At 54.6% G+C, this 18,115-nt stretch overlaps 1 protein-coding gene and 1 pseudogene across 3 annotated transcripts in view; one reads left to right on the plus strand and one right to left on the minus strand.

The window, feature by feature from the left end:
• CFDP1 (chromatin remodeling protein CFDP1) overlaps nt 1-16,654 on the plus strand; it is a 49,214-nt gene extending 32,560 nt beyond the window's left edge. Inside the window, exons 6-8 of one of the 2 annotated variants that reach the window (XM_085234612.1) lie at nt 13,243-13,401; nt 15,207-15,378; nt 15,985-16,654. In XM_085234612.1, coding sequence (XP_085090738.1) covers nt 13,243-13,401; nt 15,207-15,378; nt 15,985-16,035 — 382 coding nt within the window. In that variant the 3' untranslated portion in view covers nt 16,036-16,654. The remainder of the gene's footprint in view (nt 1-13,242; nt 13,402-15,206; nt 15,379-15,984) is intronic. The other variant, XM_085234613.1, reaches the window with a different exon arrangement.
• On the minus strand, nt 10,169-17,931 carry LOC146543453 (uncharacterized; annotated as a pseudogene). The gene is made up of 2 exons (XR_014886032.1): nt 15,188-17,931; nt 10,169-11,147 (listed from the first exon to the last, which is right to left on the minus strand). The product of XR_014886032.1 is annotated as an uncharacterized LOC146543453 (transcript).
• Nucleotides 17,932-18,115: the final 184 nt, after the last annotated feature.

The following is an 18,115-nucleotide window of genomic DNA, read 5'->3' on the forward strand; positions in this document are numbered from 1 at the left end:
GGCCCTCTTGGGCTCCTGCTCACCACAGCCCTGCCCCACTTCCCAAAATTGATGGGTAAGGACATGTCGTGCTGGAGTTCTCATGACATAGCCTTGCTTGCAATGCAAGAGACTGAGCGATGTACGTGGGAATTAAATACGTGGGGCTTTGCACGCTTTAAATATGAACAACAAAGGGAAGGATCATCTCTTCTCAGTGCCTGTAATGCGAGAAGCTTTGAAAGATCCCTGTAGTCATTTGCTCTTACTGTCTCCACTGACTGACAAACCCTTTTGGGAAAGGACAGTTAGCCTTGTGCTGCTGGGACCTGGTGTAAAACAAAGCCAGCAGCTCTCGTGTCCCCTCAAAGGCAACTGCGTATTGCAGGAGCAGAGCTGCTCTCCTTGCAGTAGCTGTGCAATCTTAGAAATAAGAAAATATATGGTCACAGTGATCATAGAAACCAGTGTAAGTTAAAACTGTTCAGGAGAAGGGTGTGAGCAGCTCCCACACAGCCCGAAGCAGCAGCCAGCGCCACGCTGACAGGTCACAGCAAGCAGCAGAGAAGCTTCAAGGGAGTTTAGTTTGGTGGTGAGCTGTTGTGTGTGGTGTAACAGCCTTCATTAGTGCCTTGGGATGCTTGCTTTGCTGTGAGCTGAAGGAGGGAATGTGGATGGCTGTTGTGGCAGCCTTGGGGTGAGGTGGAGCAGGGTACAGCAGTCCCCATGTGCTCCATGCCGTCAAACTGAGCTGCCTGTGTTATTCTGCAGCTCCAAGCACAGTGAGGGTGAAGGTCCTGGAGATGTCCAGCAGCTATAGAAGAATTCCTTGTCTGATGTTCCACTGCACTGAACCCTGCCTGTATTTGTGCTTGGCTGAGAAAGCCTGGTGGTGCTGTGGAAGTGCCAGTAGCTCAGCTGCACGCCTAATCCAGGCTGGGGATTTTCTCTGCTGTGCCTTCATTCCTGTGCTTTTTAGGCTTATCCAGTTGTTACAGCCTCAGGACCAACCTGATGGCAAGAGGTGTGAGGTGAGGAGGAAGTCATCCTGCTGGGGAGATGTAGCTGGGAGCCAGTATGCACCAGGTGTCTCCAAGCCTGCTGCTTCATCTCTTCGTATCCCAGGGTTGTGTCCTTCCTCTCAAATGACTCCTGGGATGGAAAAGATCTTGTTGCAGTGGTTGAACCCCAAGAGCTGATTCTTTTGCGTCACCATTCCTGGTGCTGCCTGCACCTTTGGTCCCTCTGCTCATGCCTTCATGCTCTGGCCATCCTTTGCTCCCTTGAGCTCTGAAAGAAGTGCTTGGTGCATCAGGGGAAGTCTGCCTTAGCCCCATAAAGCGGGGGAGCCAGGTAAAACCAACAGTTACCCTCTGAAGTGGCTCCTTGGGACAGTACAGATGCACGCTTTGCTCTTCCACAATAGCTGAGCTCTGCTCAGGTACGCAGCCCACCTGGGAGATGCTCCTGCAGGATTCCGCTACAAAGGAGAAGAAAAGTGAGGGGGATTTTTGTTCTTAATGTAAGAATCCCGCATCTAAGCATCTATGCCTCTAGGCATCTATTTAAATGGTGAGGGCTGTCAGTTTTTCTTCCAGCAGAATTTATTCTTTTGCTGATACTGCTTCTGTTTGCAGTTAGTGTAGCAATAACAGAGATAGGAAGCTCCGGTTCTTACCTGCATGATGTCACCGTGCTGCCCACTGGGCTTTGGGCAGCTTTATTCTCCTCACTGCGAGGCAGGAGATTCCATCAGGGCCCCCAAGGCGAGATTCAGATGCTCACAGATGGGGTCTGGGTATCTGAATCCTCCAGAGGGAATGTACTGGGGGAGTGTAGTTTGCAGTGTTTCAATTTCATGGCCAGAGGCAATGCTCTGTATGGAAGTAGTCAATATCATAGTCCTGGGTCTTACACAAGTCTGGGATGAAGTCCAGCCCTATCTTACGCATGCCCCGGAATTGATGGGCTGCAGGAGTGATCTGCTGCCTCAGTTTAATAGTCAAAGTAGAGAAAAGTTGAGGGCATAGTCTTTGTTTTTTTGTTTTTTGTTTTTAATTATTTTTAGTTCAGAAGAGCACATCTCTGCTAATTGACTGTTAAACGAGATTGCTTTCTGCAAGGCACTCACACACACACAAGCCTTTAAGGAATAACGCTCTGATCAGCTGCACGCTTAAATACAATCTGCCTAATGACTGCAGGGCTCAGAGCATCTGACCTTAGGGAGCCAACGTTTTGGGTTAAGGAGCAGCCCCTTGGGCTGGGGGCCATGCTTTTTTTCTGAAATGCTAATCTTGCAGACAACAAAGGCTGCTTTTTAATCTCAAAGGCAGTGCAGTCAGGTTGGAGCTATAGCTCTTAGCTGGAGGTTTCCAGGGCTGCACGCGTGTTATCGCATGTCGGGACCACCGGTGAGCCACCCACTTGCCTGTGCATCCTTTGGCCCAATTGCTGCGCATGCAAATATTGGGTGTTTGTGTATGTTTACCCCGTTTGGAAAAATTTGAGCCCTGAGGGATTGCAGCTTCCTTCTGTTGTGAAGCAACCCAAGCAGAGAGCCGGCTGAAGAAATGCTCCTTGCTCGCCAGCCGTGCTTCTAAGGGGGGTCTGGGAGCTGCCATGCTCTGTGCTGGGGTAGAAGGAAGGCTGCTGCTGGAGCTTTGGTTTGGGGTCAAAAAGGGCTGGGCGGAAGGAGGGGCTCTCTGTGAGCAGAGGCAGGCATGCTCCTTCCCCCTGTAAATCCTGCTGTGCTGTGCATGGCCCCAGCAACCTGCTTGTTGTGGGGCATGGAGGGTGCTCACACTGCTCAGGTGCTTGTCCCCCATCTCAACTGGCTGATGCACAGCATCCCGAAGTCGTGATACCACACAGCAGGGGGGAAGTGGGAAGGAGAATAGCGTGTGCTCTGCTGTATTAGAGCCAATGCAGAGGGTGTCTTATTGCTGATATTAAACCTGGATGAGGGTAAAGAGAGAATGCAGCTGATGCACAGCACCTGCCCCTCACAAATGCCCAAGCCTCTGGAGACCCAGCAGTGATTTTGTAAATCATAAGCAGGTTTCCAGCCTTTCCTATAATGGTGCTTTTACACGCTACCCATTGAATGGCCTCAATTACTGGTGCAGCAGATTAATCTATAAATTGAGGTAGGTTTAGAAAAGCCATCAGAGAGCAGCATTTAGTGCATGGTGCCTCGTTCAGTGCTGTTTGCCTCTGGTTGCTCTGACCAGGCAGATAATGCAGTGCCTTGTACTAAATCATGTCACAGGGAGAGCGCTGAGATGCGGTCTGGGTGCAGCATGCATCTGCAGGGAGAAGGTTTCTGCATGCAGCAATGTGCACGTGAAATAAACAGGAGTGACGAGATCTGCCCTGACCCCCAGCATCCAGCCCGCCCCTCTTTTCTGCTGCAGAGCCCCTGGCTGTGCTGCTGCTGGTGTGACCTGAGCCAGGGATCAGCCTGGGGCCACATGCTGCTGTTGCAGCCCCGAGTGGAAGCGGAGCCGCTGGCTGAGCTGAGTCAGGTTGCCACCTCTTGGTAAGGTGACATTACAGGATGTCTGCCCGCAGACTTCGGTGGCCTTTTCTTTGGGAAGGGAAAGGAGGGGAGGAGGTTTCCTTTGTGAGGGCAAAAGGCTTTAAACAAAGCCTAAATTCTGCAGCTGCTGGCTAAGTTAAAAAAAAGAAGCACTGGCGCTGTGTGCTCCTGGAGATGAGCCTTTCCCAGCTCCTCCTCACTCAGAGACCATCTCTTCTGGTGCCTTTCCTTTGTGCTGCTTTCTTAGACGAGAATGGCCTGAGAGTTTCTTCCCTTGGCAGGGTTTTTACCCTGCTTGGGTTTTGTGCTCACAGAAGCGTGTTGGGTTGGATTGGGAAGGACAGTTGGACTAGGTGGTGTTAGGGGTCATTTTCAACCTCAGTGATTCACTGTGCAGGGACTTTCTCGAGGGAATGGCTGAGGTTTGATTTGATATTAATTGACTCCTCAAATCTCTAACAGCAGACCCTGAAGAGAGCTAGGCATTTGAAAGCCGTGAGGTAAGAGGAGGAGGTGCGGTGTGCCCCTGGAGCCCTGGGGTGGCTGTGGCCCAGCTGGGATGCGCTCTGTCCTCACTGGGTGCCTGCGCTCAGGTCACAGCATCTCCCTGCACACTTATAGTCAAGCTGCAGCCTGCATTTTCCAAGGAGGCATCCACTCGCAATGGAAAGACTTAGAATTTGGGATCCACCACATCCTTTGGGAAGCTGTTCCCATGGTTAATGCATTTACCACGTAACTGTTTCAGCTCCCTGGAGGAGATTGAAATCTCTGCTGGCAGCCTGCCTGCCTTACTCAGTGCTGCTGCACTGCTCTGTGGCCCTGGGACAGAAGCTCTGCTACAGAGGGGCTGGGTGACCTGACCTATGGCTGGGGACCCAGAGCTGCACCCTGTGACAATGAGCATGGATGGGAGTTGCTTTGGTCTTCACTCAGCAGCACACTGCTAGTCCTGTGCATGCACAGCTGCTTTGCCCTCGGCAGCTGGTGGGTCACTCAGGATTTGGGAAATCCTCCCATCCCATGCAGGAGCTGTGGGATACTCACCAGTGAATTCTAGAGACACCGTGTCACCAAGAGCCCAGCTGGGCTGCTGTCCCCATTCCACTTCCTAAGGAGCTTTTGGGGGGTAGATAGTGACTGTCAGACCTGCTGCTCTGTGCAGGAGCTACCGGCCATTCTTCTTGCCCTCCAGCCAGAAGGGGACAACAGAGCAAGGTGACACTGGGGTCCCTCTGGTGCCTGGCAGTCTATTTCCAGCCAGGTGGATCCTTGGGACAGAGCAAGGCTGCCAAAGCTTGAAGGCTTGGAGGTGGCATTCAAAGCACTTCAGCCAAGCCCTGCAGAAAGAACCCACGAGACAATCTTATTTTCTCCTATTCTCTACATTTCAGGCTCTCTGCTTTTGTCTCTTGGTTTGTTACTGAGCCATTTCTGTGGCCATCAGCTGTATTCAAAAAGCAAAGAGCACATCCTTTCAGCAGTTAACTTCCCATTGCTTTCAGAAGGCTGGACTTCAGCTTCTACACAGCAAACATCTTAGGGCATTTCCCTCCAGTCGTTGCCCCTGCAGTGCCCACCCTGATGGGCTCTTTTCCAGTTCTTGATCTGTGATGGAGCAGCAGTGTGGAGGGGGAGGTAACTGACAGACACACCAGTGATGCTGCCCTTCCCTAAAGCAATTAAATGTGGTCGAGTCCTATTTCTTGTTTTATGGCTGCTCGTAGCAGTGCCCAAATGTTGATGGCCCCCCGTAGGCCCACGTGCTGCCAGAACTGCCTTTCCACTGGAAGTTAATATATGATAGTCATGCTATTTATTTCCTTGCATGACACTGCAAAGCAACTGCTGCCCTGGTGGCTCAGGCTGGTTACTCATTACAGCGGTGTGTTTGTGCCAGAAAGCCCGGACGCTTGCTCACCCTCCTTTAATTTCCTGGGAACTTTCCCCTGTCCCAGGCTGCCGAGCTTTGCAAACATTTGCGGGTGGAAGGCGGTCTATTTGTTTTCATCGGGACTTTGCTTAAAGCTGTCGGATTAATTGCTGGGGGTGGGGGGGCCCTCCTCGCTCCTGGCCTGGCTTTCTCACCCCGTTTTGATCAAAGCCTGCTGCGGTGGGAAGCTGACGGGGCTGAGCGTGGAACCCTGGGGTCCCGTGTTGATGGAGGGCTGTAGGGGCAGTTTTCTCAGGCTGTTGGAGTGCCTGGCACCGTAAAGAGCAATCTGCCAGCAGCCCTGGCTGCTCCGCCGTCCCCACGCATTCAGTGAAATCCCGTTAGGCTGGAACAATTCCATTAGCAGCACTGCTCCGCACGGTCTGCAGCAGCCCCTGCGCCGATCAAAGCCGAGTCCGCGCAGCGAGACATTCCCTGCGTACCTCGGGGCTGCGCTGAGAGCCCGAACAAAAGGTTTGCTGTTAGACAAAGGAGAAGGAGCCGGCCTCTGAAGGGAGGCAGAATTCCTCCTCCCGTCGCCAGCAGTTATTTTCTGGCCGGTTTTTTTTAAGGGCTGGTTTGGTGACCGTGCGTTGTTTTGCGTTTGAAGATGTCAACGTTTTTAAGGTCTCACGGCGAAATAATGTCAGGGCCGGCAGTTCCAGCAGCTCCGAATGTTCTCAAACAAATGCCTTTTAAGATAAAAAGCGGTCTGTGCTTGATCCCAGCCCAGCGCTGTGGCCGTGGTTGTTTTATTTGAAACCTCCACGCTGAGCTCAGCGCAGTCGTGGGAGCCACGGGTGCTGGGAGTTGTTCATTCACTCTTATTGCTGTGCCTAAATATGGGTGCCGGTGTGCTTTGCAGGATCAACTGAGTCCACGTGAGAACAGTTTGGGGAGTTCTGATGTTTTAGCTGACAAGATTTTAATGACCGTCTTTAGCTTTCTCTTCCCTCCCCTGGGCTACCATAAGCTGATCAGCTCAGCTTCATTGTGGTTTTGCACATTGCAGTAAATTCTGCACATGGAGAATGCGCTCAGGGACCAGTCAGCATGCAGACGGTGTGTCTCCATAGGGCAGGGCACAGGTAGGTGTGTGCTGGTGGGTTTGCAGTCTCTGCATGCCAAGTAGGTGGCCAGGTCAGTGCTCACAGCCCATCACTGCGCAGTCAAACCAGGTGCCTGTCTCCAGTGGGAGGAGCGGGTCTGCTCTGTATCACACTGCGAGTTGCTGAACCTCCCTGGTGGAAGCTGCAGCCTCCAGCTGGGAAGGGACAACTTGTCCAGCACTTGGCCTTGGTGATGGTGCTGACGGGGCTGTGGCTCTGGCTGCCCACCAAGTCCCGAGGGGAGGGTTCCCATCCATCAGCTGAGTGCTGGAGCTGTCAGAAGGGCTGCTTAGCACCGACTTGGAGCCGTTAACGTCTTCATAGCATCAGGAGTCAGCTGAACGCCGCAGCTCCTTCAATTAGGCTCCTGTTGAGCTCCATCCGTTGATACTGTAACGTCGTTGGCTGGCCCCACTGCAGTGCCTTGGAGGAACGTGCTGCTGGAACAGCCTCCCTCTGTGCTGTGTGCTGGGCAGGAGCCAGCTCCGGGCTCCCCAGCGTCACCCTGATGAGGAGGGCACTGGGTTTTGGATCTGCTCTGCCCATACAGCCTGGGGCAGCTGCGGGGACGCTGGTACAGAGAGGCCCTGTGTTGCTGTGCCCTGTCCTGCGGTGACAGCCCGTGCTGCACAGCCCCATCAGCACAGCCCTGTCTTGTTGACAACAACCTCGTAGCAACTTTGTCTCAAAGGCCCAAGGAAAACACGGTGCTTCCTCTAGCTCTGTGGCCTCAGTGCCAGGAGCGACAGAAAGGCTGCGGGCCTCAGCAGGAAGCCTCAGTCCCTTCCCTAATGAGGTCTTCCTGCCGATAAGGGGACTGCAGGGCAGGGGCTGGCTGAGCCAGCGAGCCCCTGGGTTCTGGCTTGGGGGTGAACGTGTCCTCCAGAGTCTGTGGAAGGAGCCTCCAGTCCCAGCATCTGCCAGAGAGGTGCTGTGCTGATTTGGGTGCACACGGAGGGGCACAGCATCCATCAGTCCTCTGATCTTGGTGTGCATGGAAACCCATTTGGTTCTGCTGGTCGCAGGCTGATGTGGGAGCATGTTTCCTTCCTGAAGGTGAGGTGCAGTCTGCCTTAGAAAAACAGCATTGTGCCACTTGTGAAGTTTCACATAAATTCACCACGCTGGATTAATAATAAATCCAGCAATAAACCCATTGTCAGCATACCAGAGCATTGCCCTTGGACGAGCCTGCAACTCTGCTGCTGGGAAGTGGGAATGCCACGTGACACCATCAGTTCCCCACTGATTATCTTTGGCTGCAGTTACCACCAGCATCAAGTGTGCCTGCAGCCACCCTACCAAGGCAGCATCCAGCACTCGCTTAGCCTGTCACATCACCACGGCTTCTGCATGCCAGTGGCAACCACATCGTCTTGGCTGTGCTTTGACTGCAGAGCTGTCAGTGTGCCCTTGCTGGCAGCCCCTGGTTGAACGCTCAGCCCCCCACTCAGTGAGCAGGCAGGGCACCAGGCAGGTTTCATCAGCTGGAACACTGCTGGGATGAGCACTCTGCTCACAAAATGCACGATTTGATTTGAAGGGAGGACAGGCAGTCTGCTGCAGTGGGTAGGAGTCTTCCACTTCTTAAAATGAAGGTATTTACTGGCTGCATCAGTTGCCCAGCTGTGGTTAGTTTGTATGAAAACCATTTCCTGCTGTTAAGGGATACTGTTTGGCTTCACAGCCATTCGTGGCAGGAACAGATAGGAGTATCTTCTCTGTGCTCTTCTCTCTGCTGGGTGAGTCTCACCTACATCCCCCCATCAGAGCCTTTGGGGTGACGTCTCCAGCCGCAAACAATGCTCTCAGCTGATGATGACAACCTGGAGCGCTTGCAGAACATTGCTCTCATCGTTTGTGTGCATCAGTGACTGCTCTTAGGTGTGTTTGCTTGTGCTGTGTCCGAGAAATGTTCCTTAAGAAGAAGGCTGTTGGCTAAACATCAGTACCATCCTGTTTTGTGTTCAGTGTTTTCTTCTTATATATTAAGACCTTTTGCTAGAGAAGCTGTTGACCACAGGAGGATCCAAGCAGCAGCAGCAGGGTTTGCAGTCTGCATATTCCCAGGGAATCAGCAGAAACAGAGAGTAGAGGGCTTGTGATTCCAAAAAGGTGAGCAGGGAATGCTCCTGGCTCCTTTAGTAGAGCACCCATTGTTCCCTGGTGATGGACAGTGTGAAGTGTCATTGCTCACTCTGCCATCTGAGCCTGCTTTCTATCAGCTCTGGCTCACTCTTGGTTGGCTGACTGGTGCTTGTTCAGTTGCTGTCTGGTCTCCAGAGGTGCTTCATAGACTGATGGAATGGCTTGGGTTGGAAGGGACCTCAAAGATCATCTAGTTTCAATCCCTGTCCTGGGCAGCGTTGCCAACCACTAAATCAGGCATTAGATCAGGCTGCCCAAGGCCCCATCCAGCCTGGCCTGGAACACTTCCCCAAAGGCAGTTGTTCACAAAGACAGGGCATCCTTCTCCAGGTGTTACTCCTCAGTAGCTGTGGGATGGGCATTGTGAACAGCGTAGGCCAGTATGCAGAGATGTCTGAGATAGGCTGTCGAAGGATGCGAGTCAGGCATTGGAAACCCTGGAGATGTTTAAGAGACATGTGGACATGGCACTAAGGGACATGGTTTTGTGAATGGACTTAGTAGGTCAGGCTGCTGTTGGACTAACCTTCAGGATCTTGAAGGTCTTTTCCAGTCCAGGTGGATCCATGAAACGTGCAGGCAAATGGGAGGAACAGCAAAGGAGTGGTGCGAAGCTCTGCCTTTGGGCAGCGGGCATCCTCCGTGTGATCAAGGAAGGAAGTATCCTTGGCAGCAGCAGTGCATGCACAGATCTCCCTCAGTCACTGCCTCGTCGTGAGTCAGTGGTGTCACAGAGCTGTGCACAGAGCACACGTCACAGGCTGGGCAAGGAGCTGCGTGCAGTGCAAGGCATGCAAGGCGTTCCTCCTGGTGCTGCTGCCAGCAGCCCTGCAGCTGGAGCCCATCCTTGCTTTGGACACTGCGCTTCTCGCTGCAGTGAGTGCGGTCAGAAGGCTGGAAGTGGTGAGGAATGAGGAAAGCTTGGAGGAACGGGGGTTGTTTAGTCTAGGAAAGGGCAGGCTGAGCGAGGCAGGCGTGAAACGCTTTCAGTCATAAAAGGCTGTTGCAGAAAGTGAGGGAATGATCTGTTCTGAACAGCTACTGGAAAATGATAACAAGAAAACTCACACAAGTTGCAGGCTGATGGAGTCCCAAAACCTGCAGTGTGTGCGGGATTGGCATCAGAGCACCCAGAAAGGAGAGCAGCCCGACTCACTTCGCTGGAACCATCAGGCCCTGGGAACACCATTCTCCTATTGCTCAGGGACTTTTTAATTGTGGAAAGTGAGAGCATGGCTCTGTGTCCTCAATAGGCAATTGTCCTGGTTCCTGTCCCTAGGATCCAGTATGTCTTAGCAAATTACTTTCTCTCTTTTAAATGGCTTGGTGATTAAAGATGCCACAGCAGATACCCTTAATGAGTGCAAAAAGGGTAATAATTCCTCATGCTGGCACTGAATGCAATTAATCAGGCCCCGTTACTTGCTTTTTAAACAGATGAGGCATTTAAGGCCGAGCAAGTTTTTAATTGGACTTTAATGTCTCTCATTTACTTCATGTTGGCACGGGTGTAGGAATTCCCACCCCCAGGTTCGCTGCTGGGTTTATTCGGGGTGATGAAAGGCTCAGTGCTGAGTGAGGAATCTGCAGCAGACCTGCACGTGTCCTTCAGGCCATGCTGCAGGGCAAAAGCAGCCCATCCCAGCACTGATAGCAGCCCACAGCATTTCGGGAGCAGTAGCCTTGCACCCTGCACCGCAGACATACAAAGGAATCCGGACGTGGTCCCAGTGCATGCTGTGGTTTGAGCCTGAAGGCTCCCACGCATTGGAGAGGTGTCCGGGGACACAGCCCCTATTTCTGCATCCTCACTTCTCCCACTCTGAGGGCATCAAGGTGAGTACATCTGAGAGGTTAGGTCTGCCCCGAGAAACACATTATGGAATACCTCACGTATAACACCTTCCGCCTGCCAGCCCGGATTGCAGGTTGGATCAGTTGTAGTGCTTCCTTGGATCTGTCTCAGGGCATCCTTAAGCCACTTGCTGAAACCCACAGCCCCATGGCAGCACTAATTATCTGCACAAGTCAGTGCCTCTGCAACATATTGGAAACAATCTGAGGTATCGAAGTGTGGCAGACGTTTGTCCTCCATCCCTTGGATTCTCTTCAAATAACCTCCATCAGTCTGCCAGCTCCTGGCCCAGGGCACGGCGAGCTGCTGCACACAAACACCGCCCGGCCGGCGGCAGGCAGCGCCTCGAGGCATGCTTGCCCAATGTTTGTTTGGTTTTGCCTGCTTGTTTGTCATACCTCCTCTGCTCACAACCTGAGCGCTCATCTGATAGTAGGGCTGGTGGTTGTGCAAGGCTCGCGTGCAGTCCTGGCCGCAGAACTGAATCTCTCCATTTTTATCCCATTCACGGGACCAGGGCCTCTTGCACCATGTTTCTTCCCCCAGCGACCTGTAGATAAGGATCCTTGGAGCCATCGTGTCCTGCAGAGTAAGGGAGGATGGGGGACAGTGTGAGGATGAAGCCGTGCTGCCTAGAGAAGTTGTACGGGCTGCCCAAAGATGCTGTGGGTGCCCCATCCCTGGAGGTGTCCAAGGCCATGGATGGGGCCCTGTGCAGCCTGAGCTGAGGGGCACGCAGCCCACAGAACTGGGTGGGCTCTGAGGTCCTTTCTATCTAAACCTTCCTACAATTCCACAATTCTGTTACTGCATGATGGTGTGGACATTTCAATGGGATGTTCAGGGAGAAAGGTGAACAGGAGAGCCCCCGGTGTGCTCCGTGTCCCTGCAGGCTGCAGGCACACTCCTCTGCAGTGCACAGACTGGAAGAAATTTGAGGGCCAGGCCCTGGGATACTCCTGCTCCTCTTCCCACAGACCCCGAGCTTACTGAGATTCCCTTAATTCAAGGTCTTGTCCCCCACATATACCTACATCAGGAAGCTACAGCCCCAAGTGACCATGGCCAGCCGTTCTTGCACTGTGAATCTTCTGGCTGAGGCTCACAAAGATGTCATTTTCTTTGATTTAATTCCATGTAAACTGCGGAATTATTTTGCTTTGGAGGGCTGCAAATTATGGAAGCATAAAGCACGCTAATGATGCGATAAGGACAGCTCTGGATGCGTTCCACAGAGCGGCTGTGCGGGGGCAGGACGTGCCTGCTGCCGCCTGGGAGCAGCGGCCGCTCACCTGGGCCCCCTCCCCACATTCCCCCGTTTCTCTGGAACGAGAATCATTTCCTCTCCGGCTTTTTGCAGAGGCACGGGCCTTGCAGACGTGGAGCTATCTCTGGAATGTGTGTAAACAAGGAGTTGACGGGATGTTGGTCCCCCCCCCACTCTCCCGGGCTGGTTTAAGAAGGGGTTAATGTGAGTTTGCTTTGCTGGTTCCAAGCTTTGAGAATTGTCTTCCCCCGGCAGCGACCTGCTGACCCCAATCCTCTGTGTGCCTTTCCCAGCAGAAAGCGGAGCTTCGGGGGCCCCGGCACGCGGGGTGGGATTTCAGCCCTCTGTGAACAAGGAGAGGAAGGACAAAGGTGGTCCTGGGAGCTGGGAGTGGTGTGGGATCCCAGCGCACGGCGAGCTGGTGTGCCATGGGATGGGGCTGCCCATGGGATTTAGGCTGTATTGGGAACGTTTTTCACTGAGAGGGCGGTGAGGTGCTGGCACTGCTGCCCAGAGAGCTGTGGTGCCCCATCCGTGGAGCTGCCCGAGGCCATGGGCTGCCAGAGCTGGTGGGGACAGCCAGCCTGCAGCGGGGCATTGAAAATGGAGGGTCTTTGAGGTCCTTTCCAACCCAACCATTCTGTGAGATGGGACAGGAGCAGGTTTGCATGCAAAGGGCTGTTCCTGGTGGCAGGTTCTGGTGCTCCTGTCTTACAGGTGGTTGGAGCGTTAAGCAGGGGGACAGAAGCTTAGAAGTGGTGCAGGGGCTGGGACAGCACGTGTCTCAGTGGGGTTACAAAGAGCTCCAGCTGTTTGTCAAAAACAAAATGAAATTCAGACGTAGGTGTGTGAGTGCACGACTGATGAGAGCAGCATGGGATCCAAAGGATGTCTGGGCTCAGACTAAGTGGCAGCAGCCAGAAGCTAAAGCTGGCTGAGGTCGAGTTGGAACCTAACGCCGAAATGGTTAATTTCTAGATGTGTTGTCAGCACTGGTGACGCACTGAGGCTGGATCCCTTCCAGAAAACAACACTTTAACCCGAAGACAAAGAGCTGGGCTTAGCACGGAGGTGATCAGTGGAATGGCTTGGCCTGGTGTATACAAGGGGTCAAGCTGGATGATTTAATGATCTCTCTTGGCCTGAAAGCTCTCTGTTCTCTTAAGAAGATAAATGAAAAAGCCCTTTGACAAAAAAGCCAGCACTCGAGCTGTGCGTGTAATGAACTCGGTGCTTCCAGGGCAGCGGCCGAGCAGCTCTGCGGGCAGCAAGACCCTGCCTGGAGCTGCTGGGGCTGCCGGCCATCTGCTCGCCACCAGCCAGGCCACTGTGTGCACACAATGTGTCTCAGCCCCGCTGCTCGTTGCTGGCCCCTGTATTGAAGCACGGTTTGCTCCTTGTCTCCCGCAGGGTGAAGAGGCCGAGCGGTATCAGCAGCCTCCTGGGGAAGATCGGCTCCAAAAAGCAGAAGATGAGCACACTGGAGAAGTCCAAGCTGGACTGGGAGAACTTCAAGGAGGAGGAGGGCATTGTGGAGGAGCTGGCAATCCACAACCGAGGGAAAGACGGGTAAGGGGGGCTGGATCTGATCGCAGAGCTGCATTTCCCACCACTCCTACGTGTGTAGGAACCCATCGCGTGCCACAGAGAGCACGGGAAACCTGTGGGATTTCTTAGGAATTTATTCTAAGGGTACGTAAAGCTGCTTTAGGTATTACAGGAGGACAGGTGAGGCCTGCGGCAGGTACAGGCAGACACCTCTCGCTCTGCTAACAGCCTCGTGACCTCAAGCCCAGCTGACGTACAGCCTGCCTGCTCCTTATCTCACCTGCTGGTGGCCCGAACCGGTCTAACGCAGTGCTCCACAAGGAAACACGATTGCCTTTGCCCTGTTTTGTTTTAAAAAAAAGAGCAAGTCTCCAATGGGGATGTATGGTTTCATCTTGCTCCTCCAATGGCATGCTCCAGCTGCATCAGCCTGCCATCCCCCTGCATTTAAACGTATGCAAACCCGGAGCAGCTGGCAAGGTGCGTTACAGATTAAGGCAGAGCTGGGCATTGGTTGTGTGCACCAAGCAGTGCTCACGCCAATGAAGTTAATGGAAATGTCATAAATGCAAATGACAGTGCTGTAAATAAAGCAGAAAGCTAATAACATGCACTGCGGGGAACGATAATAAGATCAGAAGTGGCATTTCCACTGCAAGTGCTTTGCTAAGCTTGGGAAGATGGAACCGCTTTAGTGGACAGCTCGTAAAGTGTACTTTTATGTAAGCTGTGCTTTTGTTCTGTCTGCAGGAAAAACTCAGAGCTTCTGCATTCCAACAGCTTTGGGTTTGGGTTTCGGATCGGAATTTTATAACGGCTGCTTTCTTAAGGCAGGCTGACAGCCTCTGCCCCTTCAGCAATCACTTGAGCAATCATTTACACATCTGTGAAGACCGCAAGGAGCGGTTCTGACCCTTCAACCCAGCAGAGCACCACCTCTCTGCTGGCGCTACGGGCGTTACAGACCTCTGCTCCACACCTTGCCTTGCAGATGGGAACATCTGCCTGGCGAGGAGAGCACTGTGTCCCTGCTGAAACACCGCGTGTCCCCACTGCATGGTGGCCACCCCCACCCCTTCTTTCTGCTGGTGGTGCCCGAGGTGCGGGGGGACACCTGCTGCCCCCTGCCTGCACCCACCTGCCCTCATCTCTGCTTTTCCGCTCCTCGTATCTTCTGTCCCAGACCCGCTTTCCCCCGCAGCGGGACCCAGGCTGTGTCAGACCCCAGGGACCTGTCCTGGTTCTGCAGGGAGGGACAGAAGCTGAGAAGGGATGCAGCAGTCTCACTCTGTCACTCTGATGTCTTTTATAAATGGAAATGTACAGCAGCCTCCAAATGGGGCCAGCTTTGTAGGGCCGGCCCAGCGGGCAGCGCCTGAGGGCTCACCCTGGTGATGGATGGAGAGTGGCAGGGACAGCAGGCACCGTGGAAGCCTCGCAGCACCCTCATTAGCAGGGGCAGCCTCTTCTCCCAGAAGGTGCACCCCCTCTGCCTGCAGTTCATCAAAGCTGCCCCTTTCCCTGCCTGCTGATGATTTACTCCTCTGTGTTCCCCACGGTGCTGTTCTCTGGCCGTGGGATGACATTGTGGTTCCTACTTTGGCTGTTCCTGGCCTGTGATCTGCATCAGTGCCCCGGAGTGAGCCTCTGCCCAAGGGCTGCCTCCTGCTGAGGGGGTCTGCTCTCGGCTGCCCCACGGACCATGCCTGCGGTCTGTGCTGAGCCCAGGAGGGGGAGGAAAACCGCACTCCCAGGCACCGTGACATTGTGATATGCGAAGGAACCCCCCCAGCTTCCTTCCCCTCACCTCTCCTGGCCTGCTCCAGGCACAGGTCACTCGTGGGGACAACGGGAAGCGGCACTCCCTCACTGCCTTTCCTGAGCCGGTGTGGGGTGGAGGTCTCAGCACGTGTTCCACTCACCCTGCCTGGGCCAGATGGAGCCTCCTCCAAAGCCAGCGCATCATCCTTGTGGCACCGAGCGGTGACTCCGAGCTGGGTATGGCAGCAAGGAGCTGACCCACTTCTGTCAGCACGAGGCGGGCTGAGATGTGAAAACGAGGTGGCAGGGATAATGCTGGGGACCGACACAGGGAGCTCAGCTGCTGACACAAATTGGGATGAAGTAATGGAAAGGCATGGCGATGCCAATCCTTCCTCTTGGTCTTGCTTGCAGGCAGGGACGAGCCGGGCACAGCAGCTCGCGTGCCTTGTGCTGAGCTGGGCCTGAGCACAATGACCTTGTGGTGACAGCTGAGTGTTTGCCACTGCAGAACAAATGCAGAACAATTGTGATGATTCAATTACTGCTCCTGTTTTGAATTGCAATTTCGCTCCCTCTGTAGGTTAATTAGTAGCACAGCCCCGGGCTGTCCGTGGCAAAGGTTTGCAGCAAAGTGCATTAAAATTCATCTGCGTGGCATAAACAAGCAGCAAGGTGCTTTTTGTGCTCGCTTCCTTCCTTGCAGTGCTTAGTATCTGCAGATGCCTGATGCACAGGGCGGGAGGGCGGAGGCAGCCACCCCTTCCCTCTGCCCGTCCCTTTTGGTCCCCTTTTCCCAGCCACAGGAGCTGCTAACACCACCTCTGCCTCTGCTCCCTGCAGGTACATCGAGAGGAAGGCGTTCCTGGAGCGCGTGGACCACAGGCAGTTTGAGATCGAGCGCGACATCAGACTGAGCAGAATGAAGCCGTGAGGGCCGGGGATGGCCGTGGGGTCCCACTGGCTCTGTGCCCCAGCTGGGGGATGCCAGCCCCCGCCTGGCCGCAGGGCACGGAAACTGTTCTCTACCCAAGCCTGCACGTCTCAGCAGGTTTTTCCTTTTACTGTAATGTTTGGGGAGGGTGCTTGTCTGTGGGCAGGGTGTGCTGTGAGGGTCCCATCACCCGGCAGGTGACGGAAGTGACCCCGTGGCACCGATCCTTCCCCACCGCTGGGTGCTGCCGTGCTTGCACGCAAACCAGAATCCAGCTCTGCTGACGTGTGCGGTGGTGAGAGGGGTTGCAGGAAGGCTTTGTGGCTGCTGCACAGGCTGTGAGGCTGGAGCCCTGCTCTCCGCTCTGCCAGCTCCGCAGCCTCCCCTGCCCCTCCTCGCTCTTGCCCAGACAAAGCCGAACTGTCTGCACTTGTCTGCGGGGTCTGATGGTGCTGGGGGTTTTTGAAGCAAGCCGATGAAGAAATCCTCCCTTGTTTGCTCCATCGAGGAGCTGAGAGCAGCTGCGGCAGGCAGGCCGGGCCAGGGTCTGTTCATGTGAATAAAGTATTCCATCCTGGCGCTCCGTGTGCTCACAGCCTGGCTGCTTTGGGAAGCGGAAGGCAGAGAAATTGAGGGTCACTGTTACAAGCGTGCGACCACCATTGTGGAAATCCCTGTGTGGTGTCTGCGTGCCCCCGGTCCTCCCAGCTCCCTGGGCCGTCCCCATGGGATGCTGTAGGGCACGGGCAGCCACGGCCACCTCCTGCACTGTTCCACGCCAGCACCACCCCATCCTCGCTGCCGGCGTTGGCCCCGTGCCTCGGCCCCGAGCCTGGGCTGAGCTCTGGGCTCACGTGTTGGCTGCTGAGTCAGCCCTTGTGCTGGGGATGCGCTGGAGATGGACATGAACAAAACACCACGTGCTCGGGGAGCCCTTGGCCGCGTTACACACAGGGTGCATCAACCTGCTTCAACGAGCCTGAAATGGGACGGCACCAAAGCGGGGCTGCTGGGACAGACATCTGCGCCCTCCCAGCGCTTCCAAGCCAGTCGTTCCATAGCAGCAGGGAATGGCTGTGCCTCTGACGCCCGTCCCAGGCCGTCCCCGTGCTGTCCCAGCCCTGCTGCACCCCGGGCAGGGTGGGGGCCGGCGGGAGGTGGCAGCTCCAGTTCCAGCACAGGGCTCTGCTCTGCTGTCCTCTGCCAGCCCTCCCCGGCGTCCTGCATGTTTCCTTGCTTGGATCATGTGTTTCTTGCCTCCCTTTCCTGAAGATGAGGAGTGATTAACAGGGCTGCAGAAAACACAGCTTGGCTGCTTAGGAATTGGGGAGAAAAAAAAAAAAAAAAAGGATAAAACACATTAGAAGAGCACTTCGTTTGCTATTTCCACCACCTGCCCTCCCGCAGAGGGCCTGGCCCAGAGCCCCCGACTGCACTCCCCCCGAATGACTGCCGCATCCCCGTGGGCTGGGAGCTGTTTGGGCAGTGCTGAACGGCCCCTTGTGCTCGGCCCCAAACAAGGCTGCCATTGTGTGCGCCCGCCCCACGGCTCTGCTGCGGGGTCCCGTGTGGGATCCATCCCAGCTCCCCATTGCGCAGACTGCAGAGAACGGGAACGTGACTATTTTCTCCCAGGACAAGCTATGGGCTGTGCCAGGGCACGGGCAGCCCTTTGGGAAGGAGCAGGGCTGGCTGGAGCCTGACAAAACGTCCCTGCCCCTGGTGAACGTGTGCCCAGCACCCAGAAAGGCACGGGGATAAAGCCCTGTTGTGATCCTGTTGTGTCCCGTGATATTACAAGCCAAGAGGAATGTCCTCATTATTTCCCCAATATTGAAGTCTAATAAATCCCCGGCTGCCTTACAGGATTTATTTATCCGTTCATTGCTAGGAGACTCAGTCCCGTGTAATCCTATTGCTGCTCCGGGAGGCGGGAGGCAGCTTTCCGAAGGACGGAGCCGTGAGGAAGCGGCCAAAAGCCAGAAGCCAAAAGCCTGTGCTCCACACGGGGCCCCTGCTCCCATTGGGGCAGCTCCAGCC

Source organism: Meleagris gallopavo, chromosome 13, assembly GCF_905368555.1.
Source record: "Meleagris gallopavo chromosome 13, MGAL_WU_HG_1.1, whole genome shotgun sequence".
Taxonomy (NCBI): Eukaryota; Metazoa; Chordata; class Aves; order Galliformes; family Phasianidae; genus Meleagris; species Meleagris gallopavo.